Source organism: Silurus meridionalis, chromosome 6, assembly GCF_014805685.1.
Source record: "Silurus meridionalis isolate SWU-2019-XX chromosome 6, ASM1480568v1, whole genome shotgun sequence".
Lineage (NCBI taxonomy): Eukaryota > Metazoa > Chordata > Actinopteri > Siluriformes > Siluridae > Silurus > Silurus meridionalis.
In genome coordinates this window covers 4,486,125-4,506,666 of record NC_060889.1, presented here as the reverse complement: position 1 = coordinate 4,506,666, position 20,542 = coordinate 4,486,125, and the positions used below count along the sequence as shown (strand labels likewise).

The following is a 20,542-nucleotide window of genomic DNA, read 5'->3' as shown; positions in this document are numbered from 1 at the left end:
CATTCATTCATCTATTCATTCATTTATTTATTTATACATTCTTCCAATTCTTTCGATTATTTCATTCATTTATCATCCCTCTGTTTGTTTATCCATCAACTGATTTATTCATCCACCCATTCATTTATTTATCTTTACATCCATCCATCCATCCATCCATCCATCCATCCATCCATCCATTTCTTTATCCATCTGTTCATCCATCCATTCATTGATCCTTCATCAAGCCTGCTTTGATAGATCATGCGGCCATTCTCGAAAAGACGTAGACCGGAAGTCCCCAAAAATAACACATTTTTAAAGAAGTTTCTTTAAAAAAAAAAACAACAAATTTAGTTAAAATGCCAAGCTAAAGAAAAAGACTGGAGATTTGATGGCAAAAATGAGCCAGGTTCTTCCAGGAAGAACCCAAAGAACCACACTGAGTGCATGACCATGATATACTTTCTACATCCAACTATTTAACACCTCCTTTTGCATTTGTTAAGACCTCATTCTTCTGTTTCCATTATCTCCAAAAGTCTGGTTCTTTTCACTTCTGTGACATAATGGTGGCAGAAATCATCTTGAATTTTTTTTATGCGTTTGGCACACAATCTTCTTGGGAACCATCCAAGACACTAATTAGCTTCACTTGGCACACAGTCATGACCTTCCTTACTTTCTTACATTACTGGAAACCATCAGCTCTCCAAATGACCCACACACTTGGCACTTTTCTCAGTGTGTGTATACCAGTGTCAGGGAGTGCTTTTCAGCCCCAGACCTTCAGTGGTGATCTACCTGAATCAATCCACCTCTTAATACCACAGCTATAGAAGCCATCAGAATTATAGAGAAAAAAGGTTTCTTACATCATATTAATATAAAACAAATTTCAGTGGTTCTCTAATGAATGTATCCAAACTGAAGATCCACCATATTGAACACAAGCATAGAAAAGATGATGATGATCAGGAATGTCTCTGTTCTCACTCATGTTCTCATCACTGACTCCCTCTGTCTCATCCACGTTAACCCCAGACTTCTTTCTGCCTCCTGTCTGCTCATTGTGGGCTTCAGAAAGTAGTCTACGTCTGTGGTGTGTGTGAGAGGGAAAATCTACGAGCCCTTTTGAAGTGAAGTTCATTCATTTCACTTGAGATAAAGAGTTTTTATTAATATTTGGGTAACAAATACTGCATTTATATTGTGCTTTAGGGAGAATCCGTCGAGTTGAAAAGAATAATAAAGAAGTTATATAAATAATTTATTTTCTATTATTCGATCATTTCATTGGGCATAATTTAAATGCGCCATAAAATAAATACTTTTGTTTTTTTTATTATTATTATTAATACTAATGCTTATAAACAATATACAAACAGTAATACAACCATCAACAAATAAAAATGGTAAACGACAATTTTTATTTTTTAGACAATTGGCAGGTATTGCTTAAGTTCTGTCATAAAAACAAATAGAGTGGAATTGTGCAAGAAGTCCAATCAGATTCACCACATAAAACTGTTTTCTTTAACTTCTGATTATTTATTTATGTTTCTAGACACAAATAAATGGAAAGGCGGCCATGTTGGATTCGGCACTTCCGCCTTTCCGGGTACCCATGATGCAGCGCGCGCCTGTGGAGCGGGCCGCCATGTTTGTGTATGGCTTCAGCTCCGTCTTCACATAAATCCACTCAGAAACACTTCGGGTCCCTCAGGAGAGAAAAAATAAACACTCCGGAAGCATCCGGAATGCACTTATCCACATTTTAAAGGAAATAAACAGAAGACACCCGCCGTCCTGTGTGATGGCCGCCAGTCCCCGAGGTATGAGCTGCTTTTATCAACCTGTCTGCGGGAGAGCGACGGCTGCTAGCATGATTAGCATGACGGCATTTTCTAGCGATTTATAGACACGGAGCGACTCACAGCAGAGGCCAAATTGTGCCAAAAAATGCGAGCATTCGCAAGATATTCGTACTAAATATGAATGATTGAGCGTTTAGGCGATGGTTTAGCCTATTCATGGTGCAGCTATGGTTACATTTATTGTTCGTGTCGTCTCGGGTGGACTCGTGTAGTTTCGGCTGTTTTCGGCAACACTCGGTTTTACGAACCTCGAAGCGATCAGGAAGGCATGTGCCCCAATTAAGCGAAATGGTTTGTTTATTTAGGCTTTATCCGTTCAAATAACAGCGTTATAACGTCACCAGTGGTGTGGTAAAGCTCAGAGTGAAGAAATAACCCTGGAAGGAGTCTCCAGTGTCAGAATTGGTGCAAGTGAAACAGGAAAGGGTGATAATTAGAGGTCGACCGTTATCTAGGATGGATCGTGCTTACCGATAATTCGATTAATCAACCGATTTACAGTGTTTAAAATGAATACTGGATAAAAGATATACATACAAGCATAACGCTCTATGTACTGATCTTTGTTACAGGAAAAAAATCATTAATTGTACAATTCTAAATATTAACATCACGTCTAGTCAATGATTCGCCTCTAGAGGCCGCTCTCATAATGACAGCGGAAGCCGGAAAAACTATCTGTATGGATTTTTGCAGATAGTTCCAGCATCTGGTTGGTCTCTAGTGATACATTATTTTCTAAAATGTGTTCCTGTTGTTTTGGATGCTGGAGATAATTATTCTGAGTGCGATTTATCCCAGATGAGGAGTTTGATGAGTATGATAAACCAGGAGCTGAGAGATCGAGGAGGCGAAGAGGAGGAGAAGAGGAAGATGATCTGGACAGGTGAGTCCACACCTGCATGTTAATGATCATTAATGAGTAATAAGGGATGTTACACTCTTTTACTGTGACGGTTATAACAACCTGCTACGACTAATAATACGTGTTATATAAAGCACTTTAAATTTAAAATGATTCCTGAAAATCAATCAATAAATAAATACAAAAATGAAAACTAAATATAAATATGTAATCAAGGGGAAAAAATAAAGTCAGGCTATTAACATTGAGCAAAATGAAGAACTAGATCAATAGAATTCGAATAAATGAAATACAAAAAATGGTCCATTTGTTTTTGAAATCATTCCGACAGATAGAATGAGAATGGAATTACCTTAGAAATACAGAAGAGGAATTTAAATAATATCATTAAAGTGACAGCAAATAATGTAAATGATAAATGAGAATATAATAAAGCATAGTAAAAAAAAAAGTGTAAATATGAACCTTTATTTATATCTAAAGAAAAAAAATGTAATTGATTTAATTGACATTTAGTTTTTGCTGTCGGTTGGAACGAGAGACGTGCAGCCGTCTGTCCACGCTCCACTCCTCCGCTGACTTTTCAGGAATTGATTTAACATTTTCAAGCCCCGGCGGATGAGAACGTCTTTCCCTTTCACGCCATTTCGCTGTTCACGTTTGGTTTGTTGTGTGTGTGTGGGGGGTGTTGAACGGAAGTGTTTCTAACCTGATTTGTGACTCGACAGTGATTTGGAAGGCGACCTGCTGGAGGAGGACTGGCTTTCATCCAAGAAGGTAACTGTAACTACACCTACAAACATCATCATGTACAGAAGGTTGTGGTGACAGGGGCAGTAACTCGTTCTGATCCTCCTGCAGAATCCGTCCGAGCTGTCAGACGAAGAGCTCAATGATGATCTGCTGCAGAGTGACGAGGAAGACCAGGACACCAGGTTTGAGGCGAATCTGAGGTTAAACGGTGCTCAGTGCTCGCTGAAGGGAACTGATCACACATCATATCTGTGTGTTTTATGTCATTTCTAGTGGGCAGAGGATTTGACTTTTTTAATCACTTGTCAGCTAATACCTTTTGGTAAACCGTGTGTGTGTGTTAGTGTGCAGGGTGCAGCAGTGAGCCTGAACGCTACCTCAGGGCTCGGCGATTCCTACCTGCTCCAGGAAGGAGACGAATACGCAGATGGGGAGTATGGGGTGACAGCGGAGGGGGAGGAGGAGTACAGGGCTGAAGAGTATGGAGGTGAAGAGGGAGTGGAGTACAACACAGCAGGAAACGAAGACGAGGTGCTGGACCTGCAGATCGACGAGCCGCTGGATGACGAATTTCAAGTGAGCGCTGCTTTCTTCCGACGTCATTTACACAAACGTTTGTGTTTTGTTTTGCCCCCCTCTCCTCCTCCCTCTAGTGTCTGTGCTTTAGGTACAGGTTTTTTTATTGAACCCCCACGGCTTGGAGTGGAAGATCTCCTGCTAATAGAGCTTTTAAACATGAATGTGAACTGCATTTCGGGCCTCCTCACCTTTACACAAATCTCCATTAAAAACTAGTGGGACATCTTCCTAGAAGAGCAAATGGAGACCAGGCGTGGAATGGGATGTTCTTAAAAGAAGCAATCTTTCAGTCAGGTGTCCACAAACTTTCACTCGTTAAACCTGTTCGTGGCGGTTAACGATTCCAGACAGATGTAGGTGAAGCAAAGGGGGGCATCAGGGTGCGTGTCAAATTAAGAAATCGAATGCACATTAAACTAGAAGTTAAGTGAAGAGCGTTATCAGGAACTCCAGCTCCATTTCCTTCTTGACACGAAGCCCCCTTTACACATCTACACACCTTAGTCCATCTTTTTCCCCTTCATCGGTGACGTTTCATTCCAGACTTCTTTTGTCCTCAGCCGAGATCAGATAAGAAGTGAAGAGACGGTTAACCTCTGCCTTTTAAACTCCGACACGGCCCGGATGATTGATGAGTTTGTTCCTGTCTTTGCTGAACATATCAGTCTGTTTATTTCTTTATTTATTTCCCGTACTGAAAGAAGGACGGGTCGGTGAAAGGGGCTTTCTGAGACATGTCCTTGGAGACTTTTTTTTGTTGTCTTTTTTATAAAGGGGTTTTAGATGGACCGAGACATCTTGTGATGGGACCTGATTGGGTGTTTTTATTCATAAACACACAAACCCTTTGTACATGTGTGTGTGTGTGATAGAGGGAGGGAGAGAGAGAGATATGGTATCAGTGTGTAATGTGTGTGTGTGTGTGTGTGTGTGTGTGTGTTTGTGTGCGCATGTACTGTATGTGTGTTTTAGTGTGTGTGTCTCTAAACGTTTAAATGACTCCAGGATGACATTGTTCATCACCGTGTTTGTACACATAAAGATGACTCGGTCAGTGATATTGTTACCGTGTGTGTGTGTGTGTGTGTGTGTGTGTGTGTGTGTGTGTGTGTGGTTTTTTTTGGCGCATCGTCTCAAATATTAACATCTCATTGAAATTCAAATGAAGGCAGGAATACTAATGGGGCATAGAAATGTGACCAAGATCCCTACTGTTATGCTAATGCAACACCCTCTTCCATCTCATACACTAACACTCACACGCGCACACACACACACACACACACACACGCTGTCCTTTTCTTCACACGTGACGTTAACATGTTCATTCCGTACCTCGTGCAGGCTCTAGTGATCCTCTTCATCATCGTGTTTTTTTTCTGCACATCTCTCAATAAACAGTTAAAAAAAATAGGTGAAGTAATAAGTGAATTTGTAAAAAATACACGTTCCCATGTTCTCCTGCAGGTCGAGGACTACGGAGCCGAGCCACAGGAAGTGCAGCTTGGCCAACAGGAAGTGACCGAGGCGGAGATGGAGGAGCCTGAGGAGGAAGTGGAAAACGTCTCTCAGGTTACGGAAACGGAGGAGGTAATAGATGATTTTGTGGTGATGAACTCGTGCATGTTGTTGTTATTGTTATTCTTGTCCCCTTACCAAGTGCACACTTTCTAGTGCTAATTTTATTTCATTAAAGGTGGAGCCCGAAGCTGAACACGAGGCTGAGATGAAGGAGGAATCAGACGAAGACGAGGAAGACGACGAAGAATCCGAGCGGTTGCGTTTTAAAACCGAGCGCAAGGACAGCACCGTCGTCCGACTGTCCGACACCACCAGCAAACGCCGGAACATTCCGGAAACCCTGGGTACGTCCCACAGACGACGCTCATCATGGATTGTTCAAATTACAATTTATTTTTTAAATACATACGTGTGTGTGTGTGTGTGTGTGTGTGAGTGTGTTTATACATACATACATCCTTATATTATTTTTCTTTAAGAACTGACCGAAGAGGCCAAAGCAGACCTGCTGGAGTTCGAGGAGAAGGAACGTCAGAGAAAACATGGCCGCTTCTGTGGACGAGGTAGAGGAGGAGGAGGTGGAGGAGGAGGAAGAGGAGGGCCTCACATGTTCGGGATGGGAGGGTTCCGTAAAGATGCAGGAGGACGAGGCAGGATGAACGAATCCAGACCTCCGCTGATGCCAGGGGCTTAGGCATGCGGGTAAATTCTGAATTCTGATTGGTCGGCTGGTGGTGCTTGTTCTCTGAGTCGTGCTGTTATAGATTTTATCGGTTATATAGTGAATTTTCATGACGCTCAAATTAAAAATTCAGTTGCAGGGGTGGAAAAACTCCAGCCTCCAGACCTCTAAACGCCAGCCCTCACCTCTTACGGGCATTAAACCGTTGTTTGTACACGTCCGTCCTTTCAGGTTCACGTGTTTGAGTGGAGCAGAGTGGGTTTGCTTTCGAAAAGTCAATTAGCCCGACTCTCGTGCTTATCCGCGTTGATACACGGATTACCCCCGAACCACTTGGCAGGAGTCCATCAAAAAGCATTACGCCAAATTAAATCTGCACTTTGTCTAAGGATTTAGCTCTCGATGCTTATTTTATTATTAAATACCCATCGAGGAGAGTAATCCCCTCTTTTTTTTCCTTTTGTGACCTTTTAATACCAGCAGGGAAAGTCATGTCTGGGTCTGTGTGTCTCAGAACCTTTTTTTTTTCATTCATTTTTACAGACTTTATTCATTCGTGAGGTTTATTTATTCATTTGTATGTTGTTCTCTCTTTCTTTCTCTTTTAGCCCAGAATGATTTCCCCTCAGTCCCATCGTCCACAGCCCCGTCCCTCCGTCCCCTCGCGTGGAGGTCCCGGTCTTTTCCCCCCGCCGCTCATCCCGATCCCCCAGCAGCCTCTGCAGTCCCTGATTCCTCTGCGCTCGTCGGCGCCGCACCAGAGGCCGCAGCCGGAACCGCACCCACAGCGCCCTCACGGACACACGCATCCACACACACACTCCAACCAGCAGCAGCAGCAGCAGCAGCCAAAGAACATTCACATCAACCCGCATTTCAGGGGGCCGTCTCCCTCCTCACCTGCGCAGGGTACAACACCTCACACTCGAACGAGACCGCTCCGAGTGGGCGTGGCTTCATTCTGCACACCACACTCTAAAGGGAATATATACATATCTTAAAACCATATATGTAAATGAGCGTGGCTTTACAGCTGATCCGCTTATGTGTAATAAATACTTTTTATAGAAAGATTTATAGAAAGAGGTTAAAAATTGTGGCTTTGCAATGTGTATACGAATATCTCAATGGTATTTATGACCATATATGATGTTTAGTGGGCGTGGCTTCATGGCTACACTGTGTAAGGGAATTTTAACGTATTATCGAGACCGCATAAGGAAATGATATGAGGAGGCGTGGCCTTGGAATCAGTTTGTATTTTTTTTAGCTGGTATACGCAAATGCTCTAAATGGACGTGGCTTTTGATTGCACCGAATATTTCTGTATTTTTGAGATTATATATGAAAAGAAGCCATATGTAATCAGTTGTAGATGTTACACGATGCTAACATAAAATTTAATCAAGCCACGCCAAGTGTTTCTGCGTGTAGCATCGACACGCCCACCAGACAGATCCATCTCGGAGGGGTTGGTGTTCAGCATGTAGCTCTTTTTTCTGTATATGGATGTTTCTCCAATGATAAACACGGAGTGAAACGTGTACGTGTTTGTGTTCGTCTCTCGCAGTTCCGATGATATCGCCTCCCCCGAATCAGCCCAGGCCCAACCTCGGCCCTCAGAGATTCCCGGTAAGCGAGCTCGCCTTCACCTCACGTGCACTCCAGTGCAAGTAACTGGTTACCTGTGCTATTTTCACACATCACACCGGCCCCTAGTGGTGACTTTGATGAAGGACATATCGTGTGTACGTCTAAGCATAAAGAGCATTTCTATTAGTGTGAACACATTTGCGTGCACGCTCTGCATGAGCACAGTGTAAATATGTTCCTCCTGGTCTGCTGTTGGTGCATCTTTAGTCTTCGTATTTGATATTCCTTTAGTGTGTGTTTTTTTTTTTTTTTTTTTTTTCCCCTTCAAATTCGGACGTTATTTAAAATGCTAATGCAGCAGCAGCTAGCGTCGGCCCTCTGGGTGCCTGATTAGCATCGATTATCATACCAGGATGTTTCACGTCAACATCAGCTCTCTGATGAATATTAATGTTAATCCCACGTGCTTAAACTATTCGACATTCTATTTTTCTGTATTTTTATTTTTTTTGCAAAAAAAAACTTGCTATTGCTATTATGCGATTTCTGAATTAAATTCTTTTTTTTTCTCGAGCTCTGCCCCCCTCGCCGGTCGGCGTTTTGTCTTTCGGTATTTGTTTTATCTCGTATGCAGATCGTATCGCTCACGCATCGACCGTCCGAGTGCGTATTTGCCGAGGATTAGCTCGGCGCCATGTTTCTATCACGCGGCGAGGCATTGCGCCTGTCTTTAAGCTCCTATTGTGTTGGAGTCGCTGACCTTTTTTTTTCTTTCCTTTTCTCTCCTCACCACTATTCTTCCTTGCTCTGCGTAGCTAATCCGCCTGATTAACTTTCCCTTAAGTAACTTTTTCTCCGAGCGCACCTTCGCCTAGATTAAAAGCCCCTCAATCGCATCTTAAGTCATTAGTAATGAGCTGCGGGGAGAGGAGAGACTCTTTATCGAGCAGAGTGTCGTTTCTTTGAAAGAATAAAAGAGTCTGCGACGAGGGGATCGACGTCCGGCAGGGGGATTAGTCGATCGTTATCTCGGGACTGATGGTGGAGGTTGGGGTGGGGTTTTGTTTCCATAGCGATGAGGCGGCGTCATCATTTTCTTACAGTATAACCGACACCGTGTTTTTTGATCTTCCCCGATGTTTTCAGGGCCCTGTGGATTTCCAGCAGCACCTTCAGAATAGTTTCCTTCAGCCTCAGAGACCGCCACCGCCTCAGGAGCAGTGGAGAGGGCCGCCGCCGACTCACCAGGAGAGGGAGCTGTTCTTCAACAACGGTAAAACCTTTACGCTTTGGCCGGCAGGGGATTATGGGTAATTGACGAGACTAATGCCGCTCCCTGTTTATTACACAGAGCCCCGTTTTCCAGCTCAGCCCCTGTTCGATCTCCCAGGCCCCGCCCCTTTGTTGAACAACAATCTCCTTCCTCTGTCGTTCCCCCAGCCGGGGTTTTGCTCCCCGGGCGGTGGAATGTTCCAGAGAGACCTTCCTCCTCCTCGCCACAATTTGGCTCCTCCTCGCCACAATTTGGCTCCTCCTCGCAACAATTTGGCTCCTCCTCGCAACAATTTGGCTCCACCTCACCCGGCTTCTGCCCCGCCTTCACCCCGAAGCTTCATGGGGCACAGGCAGCCTTTTCCTCCACAGCAGCACAACGCCCCCTTCAGTCCTCAGCACATGCCGTTTGGCATGCAGGTAAAACACCCGCACACACACACACACACACACACATAAACACACACAATAAAGGATGAAAAAAAACTATTTATTTTTTGTGTGTGTGATTTTATAGAGCCTAATGCAGCCACACCCTCAGCCGCAGCACCATGACCCTCCCCCACATCCACATCATCACCCAATGCAGCAGCAGCAGCAGCACAGACAGGAAGTTCCTCCTCTGCCTCATCACCAGCACCAGCACCAGCATCAGCACCAGGGTCAGCCTGCCGAGCAGCATCCCATCATGCACATTTCTCATTCACCCTTCCGTCAGCCCATTCTGAGCGGACCCAGACAGATGAAGCCCCGCCCACAAAACAACATGGGGCGCTTACGAATGGTGCGAAAAGATATATAAAGGGTAATGCATCGGATTTGGGTATTTACAGTCTTAAGATTTACACTGGGGTGTGTGTGTGTGTGTGTGTGTGTGTGTGTGTGTGTGTGTGTGTGTGTGTGTGTATGTATATAGGGCTCTCCTCTGTCCCTGCAGCAAATCCAGAACATCCCTCAGCGCAACAGTAACCTGCGCGAGCTTCCCATCGCTCCCGGCAACAACCACCCCGTTCGCTCCCCTCAGCCCAGGCCCTTCAACAAGGCAGCTCAGAATGCCAGGCCTGGGGAGGGGCCAGGGGGAGGAGCCTTTGGGCAAGGGAGGGGTCTCGCTAAAGCTACCCCGCCTCCAGGAGCTTTAGTGCCAAAGAATGAAATGCCAGCGGCACAGACGGGCACACGCGTCCAAAAAACCCCGACACGCACACACACACTCGCCCTGCACAGGTAAAACACCCACACACACACACCTGCGTGCGCACACACACACACACACACACACACCTGCGTGCGCACACACACACGCACACGCACACACACACTCGCCCTGCACAGGTACACACCCACTCTCACACACCTGCACAGTTTAACACCCACACACACACACACACACACACACACACACACACACACACACACCTGCTCCTCCTCGCAACAATTTGGCTCCTCCTCGCAACAATTTGGCTCCTCCTCACAATTTGGCTCCTCCTCACAATTTGGCTCCTCCTCACAATTTGGCTCCTCCTCGCAACAATTTGGCTCCTCCTCACAATTTGGCTCCTCCTCGCAACAATTTGGCTCCTCCTCGCAACAATTTGGCTCCTCCTCACAATTTGGCTCCTCCTCACAATTTGGCTCCTCCTCACAATTTGGCTCCTCCTCACAATTTGGCTCCTCCTCGCCACAATTTGGCTCCTCCTCACAATTTGGCTCCTCCTCGCAACAATTTGGCTCCTCCTCGCCACAATTTGGCTCCTCCTCACAATTTGGCTCCTCCTCGCCACAATTTGGCTCCTCCTCGCAACAATTTGGCTCCTCCTCGCAACAATTTGGCTCCTCCTCACAATTTGGCTCCTCCTCACAATTTGGCTCCTCCTCGCAACAATTTGGCTCCTCCTCACAATTTGGCTCCTCCTCGCCACAATTTGGCTCCTCCTCACAATTTGGCTCCTCCTCACAATTTGGCTCCTCCTCACAATTTGGCTCCTCCTCGCCACAATTTGGCTCCTCCTCACAATTTGGCTCCTCCTCACAATTTGGCTCCTCCTCGCAACAATTTGGCTCCTCCTCACAATTTGGCTCCTCCTCGCAACAATTTGGCTCCTCCTCACAATTTGGCTCCTCCTCGCAACAATTTGGCTCCTCCTCACAATTTGGCTCCTCCTCACAATTTGGCTCCTCCTCACAATTTGGCTCCTCCTCGCAACAATTTGGCTCCTCCTCGCAACAATTTGGCTCCTCCTCACAATTTGGCTCCTCCTCACAATTTGGCTCCTCCTCGCAACAATTTGGCTCCTCCTCACAATTTGGCTCCTCCTCGCAACAATTTGGCTCCTCCTCGCAACAATTTGGCTCCTCCTCGCAACAATTTGGCTCCTCCTCGCCACAATTTGGCTCCTCCTCACAATTTGGCTCCTCCTCGCAACAATTTGGCTCCTCCTCGCAACAATTTGGCTCCTCCTCGCCACAATTTGGCTCCTCCTCGCAACAATTTGGCTCCTCCTCGCAACAATTTGGCTCCACCTCACCCGGCTTCTGCCCCGCCTTCACCCGAAGCTTCATGGGGCACAGGCAGCCTTTTCCTCCACAGCAGCACAACGCCCCTTCAGTCCTCAGCACATGCCGTTTGGCATGCAGGTAAAACACCGCACACACACACACACCTGCGTGCGCACACACACACACACACCTGCGTGCGCACACACACACGCACACGCACACACACACTCGCCCTGCACAGGTAAACACCCACACACACACACACCTGCGTGCGCACACACACACACACACACACACACCTGCGTGCGCACACACACACGCACACGCACACACACACTCGCCCTGCACAGGTACACACCCACTCACACACCTGCACAGTTTAACACCCACACACACACACCTGCGTGCGCACACACACACACCTGCACAGTTTAACACCCACACACACACACAAACACACTTGTACAGGTACACACCACTCTCACACACCTGCACAGTTTAACACCCACACACACACACAAACACACTTGTACAGGTACACACCACTCTCACACACCTGCACAGTTTAACACACACACACACCTGCACAGTTTAACACCCACACACACACACAAACACACTTGTACAGGTACACACCACTCTCACACACCTGCACAGTTTAACACCCACACACACACACAAACACACTTGTACAGGTACACACCACTCTCACACACCTGCACAGTTTAACACCCACACACACACACAAACACACTTGTACAGGTACACACCACTCTCACACACCTGCACACTTACACACCCACACACTCGCCCTGCACAGGTACACCCACTCTCACACACCTGCACAGGTACACACCTATATACACACACACCTGCACACTTACACACCCACACTCACACATGCACATGTACACACCCACACACTCGCCTGCACAGGTAAACACCCACACACACACACACACACTCGCCCTGCACAGGTACACACCACTCTCACACACCTGCACAGTTTAACACCCACACACACACACACACACACACACACACACACACACCTGCACACTTACACACCCACACTCACACACATGCACATGTACACACCCACACACTCGCCCTGCACAGGTAAACACCCACACACACACACACACACCTACACAGGTACATATCTATACACACACACACACACACACAAACACACTTGTACAGGTACACACCTATATACACACACACACCTGCACCGGTACACACCTGAACACACACAGTCTGCCATGATGTAATCTTTCATCATTCTATTTTAGAACGAGGATGAGGATGAGGAGACGCGTCAGTACCGCCTGAAGATTGAGGAGCAGAAGCGACTGCGTGAGGAAATCCTTAAGCATAAAGAACTGCGCAGGCAGGTACAGGCCGGCGCGCGCAAAAAGGAGCTGCTGGAACGCCTCGGAGGCCAAGCACCACCCCAAACACCACCCCAAACACCCCCTAAACAGACTCAAACCACACCGACTCAACCTCAACCTACCCCTACGCCCCCGACAGTCACCCCTAACGGTGTTAAAACCCGCCTACAGAACCCCAGTGTCGAGCAAAAGCAGCAGGTGCAGAACCCGCAGAGACTCGTTCCACAGCTCCAGAAACCCAGCGCTGATGTCAAGGGGCCTCCAGAGGAGAAGAACATCACACCGAAGCAGACACAAGCGAACGCCGCGAGGAAGAGGACGGTCATGCAGCGCGCCGTCCCCGGCTCGCCTCAGATCCCGCAGAAAGTGCGAGTTGTTAAGTGTCTAACAGGCGTGAGTACACGTTTATTATCTATCAGACTGCAGTGTAGTGTCTTAGAGAACAGAACTCAACATGTAGAGTGTTAATACAAGGAGCACTGTGCAGCAGACGCATACTGAGGGGGAAAAAACGTGCCGTAATACGATATTAGACCTGTGAGCCACGTAGACGTGATGTAAAGTTCATATCCCGTCGTGTCCTTTTAATTTGGGCTCCGGTCCTGGACACGAGCTCGTCGTCTGTTCGACTCTAATTGAGCACACTCTTTGCCTTTTAAGTGTGAAATGGCACTCGTCAGAGTGAGCCGTCTGGCATTTCCCGTCCCGACAGCGGCGTAAAGGTTCGCGAGTCCTCTTTGTGATCCAGGCTCCGTCGAGACCCTGGAAGTTGAATTTTTCCAGAAAATCCAGCTTTTCCTCATTAAATGTCTTAACCGTGAAAAAGGACGTACGCGGAGGGAGAAAAATTGACTCTCGTTTCATTGTCACATAGACGACGTTATCGTCTCGAGCCGTCTGCTGTTGATCCGTGCTGAAATAGGTGTCAAGCGTACGTCGAGCGATTAATCTTCTTCCTCGTCGCAGGTATCGTAATACCGGCCAGACTATTTGTGTGTGTGGGGGGGTGTATTCTATTGAGCTTAGAGCTGGTGATAAGAGTGAATGAAATGTTAACAAAAGCAAAAAGGAGGAAGAAGGCGAGGGGAATAACGCAGCTCAGCATCCGACAAGCGGCTCTGGATTATTTTCTATTCTATTCAGTTAATCTGTCGGCGCATCGGGCGGGAAACGCGATAGCGTGATAGCGTCTCGTTCAGAGAGCGACAGAGGAATGGGTACCGTATTTTTTATTCTGGACGCTCAATAGAGAAACTTCGACCTGGTGATAAAGATCAGACAATGAAAGGAGGAAATGAACGAGCAGAAAGAGATGAAACATTACAAATTCATACAAATTAATGACAAATTCACGGTCAATATGACTACAATTTAAAAAAAAGGACAAAGAAAAGATCATGAAGTTTGTCCCACGTGAAGTCATGTGACTTGTAGACGTTTCGAAAAATGTCATGTTTGTGGAATTGAGGGTGAGGGGGTTAAAATAAACATTGTGGGTTGTGTTTGTTCTAAAGGGGGATGAAGCTCCGCCCCTCCAGAATCAGCCGCAGCAGCAGTTGATCGGTCGAGCAGCTCCGCAGCAGAGACTTGGTGCCGTCAGGAAGGTCACCGTGGCAACAGAAGACCCTCAACCATCAACTCAACAGCCACCACCACAGCCACAGCAGCCGTCTGACATTAACCAGAGCAACCGGGTACGTGGTCACACACACACACACACACACACACACACACACACACACACACACACACACACACAGGGCCAAACGTTTGTAGACACCTGAGCATAAGTTTGTGCTTCTTTGTGTAAAATTCCACATGTAGTCCTTATTTTCTGTTAGATGTGTGCTCATTCAGTGAGAAGGATGTTGGGTAATGATGCAGGTCATGTGAGGGTTCAATAGGGTCCCACAGGTGTTCAATAAATGTTCAAGATCTTCCACTCCAACCTATGGAAAGCATATCTTCATGGAGCTGGCTTTGTGTACAGGAGCATTGTCATGCTGGGAAAGGCCTGTGTCCCAATACTTTTGGCCATAAGTAAGAAAAAAAAAGTTAAACTTTGTGGTGTGTGTGTTGCTCAGGTGGTGGCGTCGGGTCGAGGGCGTGGTCGCGGTGCACGGGGCGCTCGGGTGGCGCCGCAGAGCAGACAGAGTGCCCGAGTTGCCGAGTCTCAGCCCAGCACGGTGTCTATCGATGGCCTGTCGTCCTCCACCACCGAGAAACAGATCAAGAACCTGCTCAACTCCATCGGCCCCATACAGGTACACCACATCCTGATCTGGATTCTGATTGGTCAGGAGGTGTCATTATTTACTGTAAATCAGTTTTAAACCGACAGTGCACTACAGTATATAGGTTGTAGTCGTTTCTATAGTAACAACTCATTCACAGAAAATCATAATTTTTGATAGTGAATTTCGCTACATGTTTGTGTAATGCTTGTGAAAGGAGTCTCCAATGCAAGATGTGTTCATACAACCGGTGCAGTAACCTTTGAGTACACCAGGAGGTGCTATTGATTCAGCTTTGTGTGCGTCTACATTGTATTTGCAGAATGATCAGGCGATGGCGCCATCTTGTGGTGCGTTTTATTGTTGTCGAATCGGCACAGGTTTATGCTCTGAGGAAGTTGTTCAGTTTAAACACGTGCTTGTCCTCCTCAGATGTTTAAGATGATGCCGCAGCAGAGGAAAGCCATCGCCACGTTTGTGAATCCTCAGCACGCTCTGAGTTTCCAGCACAGCTTCCACAGGTGAGCGAGGTTCATCCACGCCGTCTCGGCGGCACGTTGACCATGCTGAGAGATAACACGTACGAAAATAAACTCACTCTTTCTTACGTACGTTCGAATTTACACCTGAGAAGATTTACCACTTCCAAGCTACTGATCTACTGTTATGTAACGAATAAAAAAATATAAAAAAGGTCAATGCGGTGACGTTTTTCTGAAGACTTTTTTTTTTTTGTGTTGTGGTTAAAGGAAGGCGTCCCCCGCGCGAGGCGCGATGCTGTACATCAGTATTTCAGGATGTTGTTTTATTTAACGAACTTTTCCACTATGTTAAACATAGCTACGCGTCTAGTTCGTTTAAAATAGACACGTTTTTTTAACAAGCTTTTTAAATAATTTTATACGTGGTGACATGAATCTCTGCAGTTAAACGCAGCCGGAATCCGACTTTTCTGTTTGTTTCTTTGCTAGCTGGTGGTAGCTAACGGGAAACGTCTTCGCGGCTAAGTTTTGTAATGTGTTGTGATCACATAGGCACATGATCGATCTGTCTCACATCGACGTGACCATCATCAACGGCTGAGGACGGGACCGGGACGACCGGCACGGAAGTCCGGCGCGGAGCCGAATGATCGAATCTCCGAGCTCCTGGAACCGAGGACCAGATTTTTTGCCGAAAGCTCTCAAAACACTAACCAGGTGTCGGAGGGAAAAAGACCCAAAACACTGATATTATCAACACCGAGAGCAGATTTGTGTTTTGTACTCGTGAGAAAAATATTCCTGAAACTGAGTGAAACCCAGCAGGAAGTCGCCGAATATTCTTCCTTTTCCTCTTTTTCTTTTGATTGACTGATCAGTAAGTGAAACGAGGGGACGCCTGTTTTTAAGCGCGGTCTGTAGCGCTGACGCTCGATAGCGGTCGCTCCCGTCCTTTTTTTTTTTTTTTTTTTTTTAATATACGTGTTTATATATGACACTCCTGGGCATGTAGGTTTTCTTTCTGGAGATCGAAAATAAAAAAAACAGCCTGGCAGTGTAGTGTCTTTTCACCACCACTAGAGGGCAGCGTATGAGAAGAAAAACGCGCATCAGTGCTTCATTTGCAGCACAAAAATCCGGCTCCTAATCCAAACCGTATGAACTCGATTCAGACTCGATCGATTCGCTCTTCAGCATATTTTATCAGCTAGGATTTTTATTTTGGGTTTCCGATCGCAGGATTTAAATATTCACGTTTATTTTATCAGCGTAAAATCCCTCAGCAGCGAGGTTTCCTCCACCTCCGTATTTCTCACATTGTCATTCCATGAAATTACATCAGGACGAAAGTTTTAAATATAAATATATATTTCTACATTTGACTAAAAAAATTAGCTGGTGTTAGCATGTGATTGTGAATTGTGATAAGCTAACATCATGAAAGCCAACATTATGTAGAATTAGCTTTTCTGTGCTTGGTTTTCGAGACTGCGTTTTCTCTTTTTTTTTTTTTCTTATTCCTGAGGCAGTTTTTAACGCTAGCGCTCTTCAGGTCGGGTCATGATTAGATGGACGAGCCGATTTTTTTCCGTTAGCTATAAAGATGAGCTACTTCCCAAGCGTTCAGCGTTCATGTCTCCTCAGATTCCTCGTTTTAATGCTAATTTCACCTCAGGTTTTTGCTTTTCCTGTGTTACGTCTCCCTGCTTTAGCTATGCTAACTGTAACGTCCACATTCAGTGAGTTAGATTTGGATACGGTCGACGTATTCGGTGCACTCGGCTTCATTACTGGTCACTTTTCTGGCTCTTGCTGTATCCAAACCTTGAGGTTGTGTCCAAAGCCAAAGGATCGTCTCGCTAGATTTGTGCTAATGCTAACTGACCCGTACACGCCTTGCACGTCTGGAGATTTTTCTGAGGAAAATGTTTTGCTTATTTGGGTTTTTTTAGTTCTGTTGCTTCAGTGCGCTCGATCATCTTCCACATTTGAAGGATTGTTATGCTAGCATGGTTGACTAGCGGCCTAGCATGTGAAATCTACTTTTACCCCTATTTATTGTACCCGATTGTACCGTTGTGATCCGCTCCTCGCACAGCTCTCCACCTCCCTCAGGATCTCGCTGCGAGGGATTTGCTCGCTAGCATTGCTAATTGCGCCGAGGTAATTATAGACCGGTCTGTGTTTTCTTTCAGTGGTGAAAAGACGATGTTTTACACGCAGTTTTGCAAACTAGCATCCGATCAGTATTTTTCTGTGCGTGTTTCTCACGTGCACGTTCTCGCCGTTTCCTCAGCATTTGCTAGCTAGCGTTCATTGCTAACTAGCGTCCTGTTTCTCGGCCTGCTGTGGGTTTAACAGGATGGAGGAGTTCTTCCTGTTGGAGGACTCTTCATTCCTCCAGCGTTAATTATCGCTCGTTTCTCTGGTCCAGGAGTCGTGCGTGTCGGGAGCAGCCGTTATCAGCGCTCACGCTGCGCTCACGCTGCGCTCGTGTAAATACCACGTTTCAGGAACTCTAACAAATCGTTTGTTTTGTTTTTGTTCTTTTTATTTGAATTGTTGAATTAGTTTTGTACTGAAACACACATCACTGGTTAATTTCACACGCCGAGGCCGAGGGGTTTCACTTCTCTCAGGCCGAGAAGCTTTTGAAGACGTTTTAAATATTAAAAAAAAGGGAAAAACAACAACAAATGAATAAAGGATGGGTCGTGTGTGTACGCTCGGGACGAGACGAATAACGTGCAGGAGGTTCACTTTAAAAAGAGGGAAAAAAATATCTCACGTCTCTTTTTTTCATTTCATTTCACCAGTCCTTTGGTTCAAAATAACAATTTTTGCACTTTTTAAAGGTTTATATCTTGAATTTTTCTTCTTTTTTTTTTTTTTTTTTTTTTGGTCAAAAGAAAACAAAAATCTAAACACTAGTGACGTCAATTGCTTCTATGGTGCTTTTTAAAATTTTCTTATTTATTTACATTTATTTATTTTTTGATGATTGGGTTTCTTCTCGAGTCAGCAATTTTTTTAAATGAATTTTTTAAATATAATTTATATATTTTTTTAGCTGAGAAATGGAAAGGGGGGGAGGGGGCACTAAGTGTGAACCCTACCCAACACAAAGGTCTCAGTTGCTCGATAGAAAAAAATATAAATATATCAAAAAAAATATATTTTTTTTAAGTGACTTTTTATTCATTCATTCATTTTTTTGTAACTTATTTATTTTGTTATTATTATTTATAAATTTTGGGGATAGAATAGTGTTTATGTTGATCTTGTCCACAGGTGTTTGGTCTCGTAAGCGTTTGGTAAGACGTCGATGAGGTCGTGTTTGCGCATGCCGACTCATTTTGTCATAGATTCTATTCATTTCGTTTTATATTTTTAATATTTCAAGTGCGTTTTTCATTTTATCGAAAATTAAAATACTCCTGTTCGAGGCGTATCAGCTATGCTGACCTGTCACATGACACACTTCTAATACGAGTGTTTTATAGAATATATAAGATTTAGATCTTATGAGAAAGAAACCAGGGTTCATATTGAATCTTAAAGTAACTTCGTAAGAAGTCTGCAGCCCGGAGATTTTTCTTTTAATCTGCCGCATCTTAAAAAACAACTCTCGTGGTTTAAAATGGGTTTATTTTCTTTTTGTATTTTGGAGACTCTGCGTTTTAACAGTTAATCCTGTAATTAATGTTCTCATTTCATAGATTTGATCTAATGTGAGATTTTTGTATAAATGTTTTGTTTTTGCGCAGGAGAGAAGTTCCAGAGGCTGCTGCTGAAGTGTTATTTGTATATTAATTCTTTGATTGCGTGTTGGTTTTAAAGCTGCGGTGCATAAAAAGGGTTCAGGTGACATGACCAAGCAAAGCTTCACTTTCTAGCTACAAGGCTGATGCTGCTAGTGGGAACTATGGGGGGAAAATCTGTTAAAATCAATATCTTTTGTATCTATATGAAGATTTGGATGTGCTCTTAGGGAAATTCAGCCTCGTAGCTCTGGTGCTGAAACTCCGTTTGAGGTCACGGGGAATTTCTGGTTTATCTGGCAAAGAATTGCATCAAAGCCAATTTAAGCATAAAGCTCTTAAAGGTGCAGTGTGTCTTTTTTTTACATTTATTTATTTGTTTTTTTTTCTCGACCCCCTGCTGCCACTACCACCGACACTAAAACCTTGCCGAGCCTTCGACTTTCCAAAATCGTTAAAATGATCTCATTTGTTGTTATTTAATTAGGAAGAAAACGTAGGTTTGTTTTGGCATGGTGGGGGCGGAGCTAACTTCAGGGCCAGAAAAGGTTCAACAGAAATCGTTGAAGGTGTTAGCGTGTGTTCTGGTGGTTTCGTTGTTAAGATATAAAACCGAATCCTTTCTAAACTAGATTTTGTTCATATGCTGGATTAGTATTTAGAAGTATATGTAAGATTAAAGCAGCGGTGTGTAATTTTACAGCCCTCTGTGAAACCGTGTGTGAGACTGTAAACTTTATACAAGCATTAAAATCATACTTAAATTCCTTTTCATGCAATAGAAAGATTGCTATGTTTTGGTTGGAAAAGAGGGCGGGGACTAATTTCTGGGCCAGAAATTAGATAATTTTTTTTTATAGCTATAAAACAGCATCTGGTTTAATTCGAGAGACTTACAGTAGATCAGAATGATTCTAATTGCTAACTGCTACCATTTCAGACAACTGAAACAAAACAAGATCTTTCATGTTGCAAGTAGGGAAGAAAATATCTCAGCGAGCAGGAGGCTCATTTCTGGGCCGGAAAAATGCTGATTGTTCCTCAGGTCTTT

The 20,542-nt window shown here is 44.9% G+C and overlaps 1 protein-coding gene across 1 annotated transcript; it reads left to right on the top strand.

Annotated features, from left to right (window-relative positions):
- The first annotated feature begins 1,602 nt into the window (after positions 1-1,602).
- Positions 1,603-18,580, top strand: rbm33a (RNA binding motif protein 33a). Its single transcript, XM_046851093.1, has 20 exons — positions 1,603-1,814; positions 2,658-2,742; positions 3,450-3,498; positions 3,583-3,656; positions 3,819-4,050; positions 5,521-5,643; positions 5,750-5,918; positions 6,054-6,262; positions 6,865-7,165; positions 7,827-7,888; positions 8,996-9,122; positions 9,201-9,541; positions 9,639-9,905; positions 10,038-10,345; positions 12,438-12,465; positions 12,913-13,407; positions 14,529-14,708; positions 15,099-15,278; positions 15,681-15,769; positions 16,283-18,580. The coding sequence occupies exons 1-20, from the start codon at positions 1,796-1,798 to the stop codon at positions 16,329-16,331; spliced, it is 3,387 nt and encodes a 1,128-aa protein (XP_046707049.1). The 5' UTR covers positions 1,603-1,795; the 3' UTR covers positions 16,332-18,580.
- Positions 18,581-20,542: the final 1,962 nt, after the last annotated feature.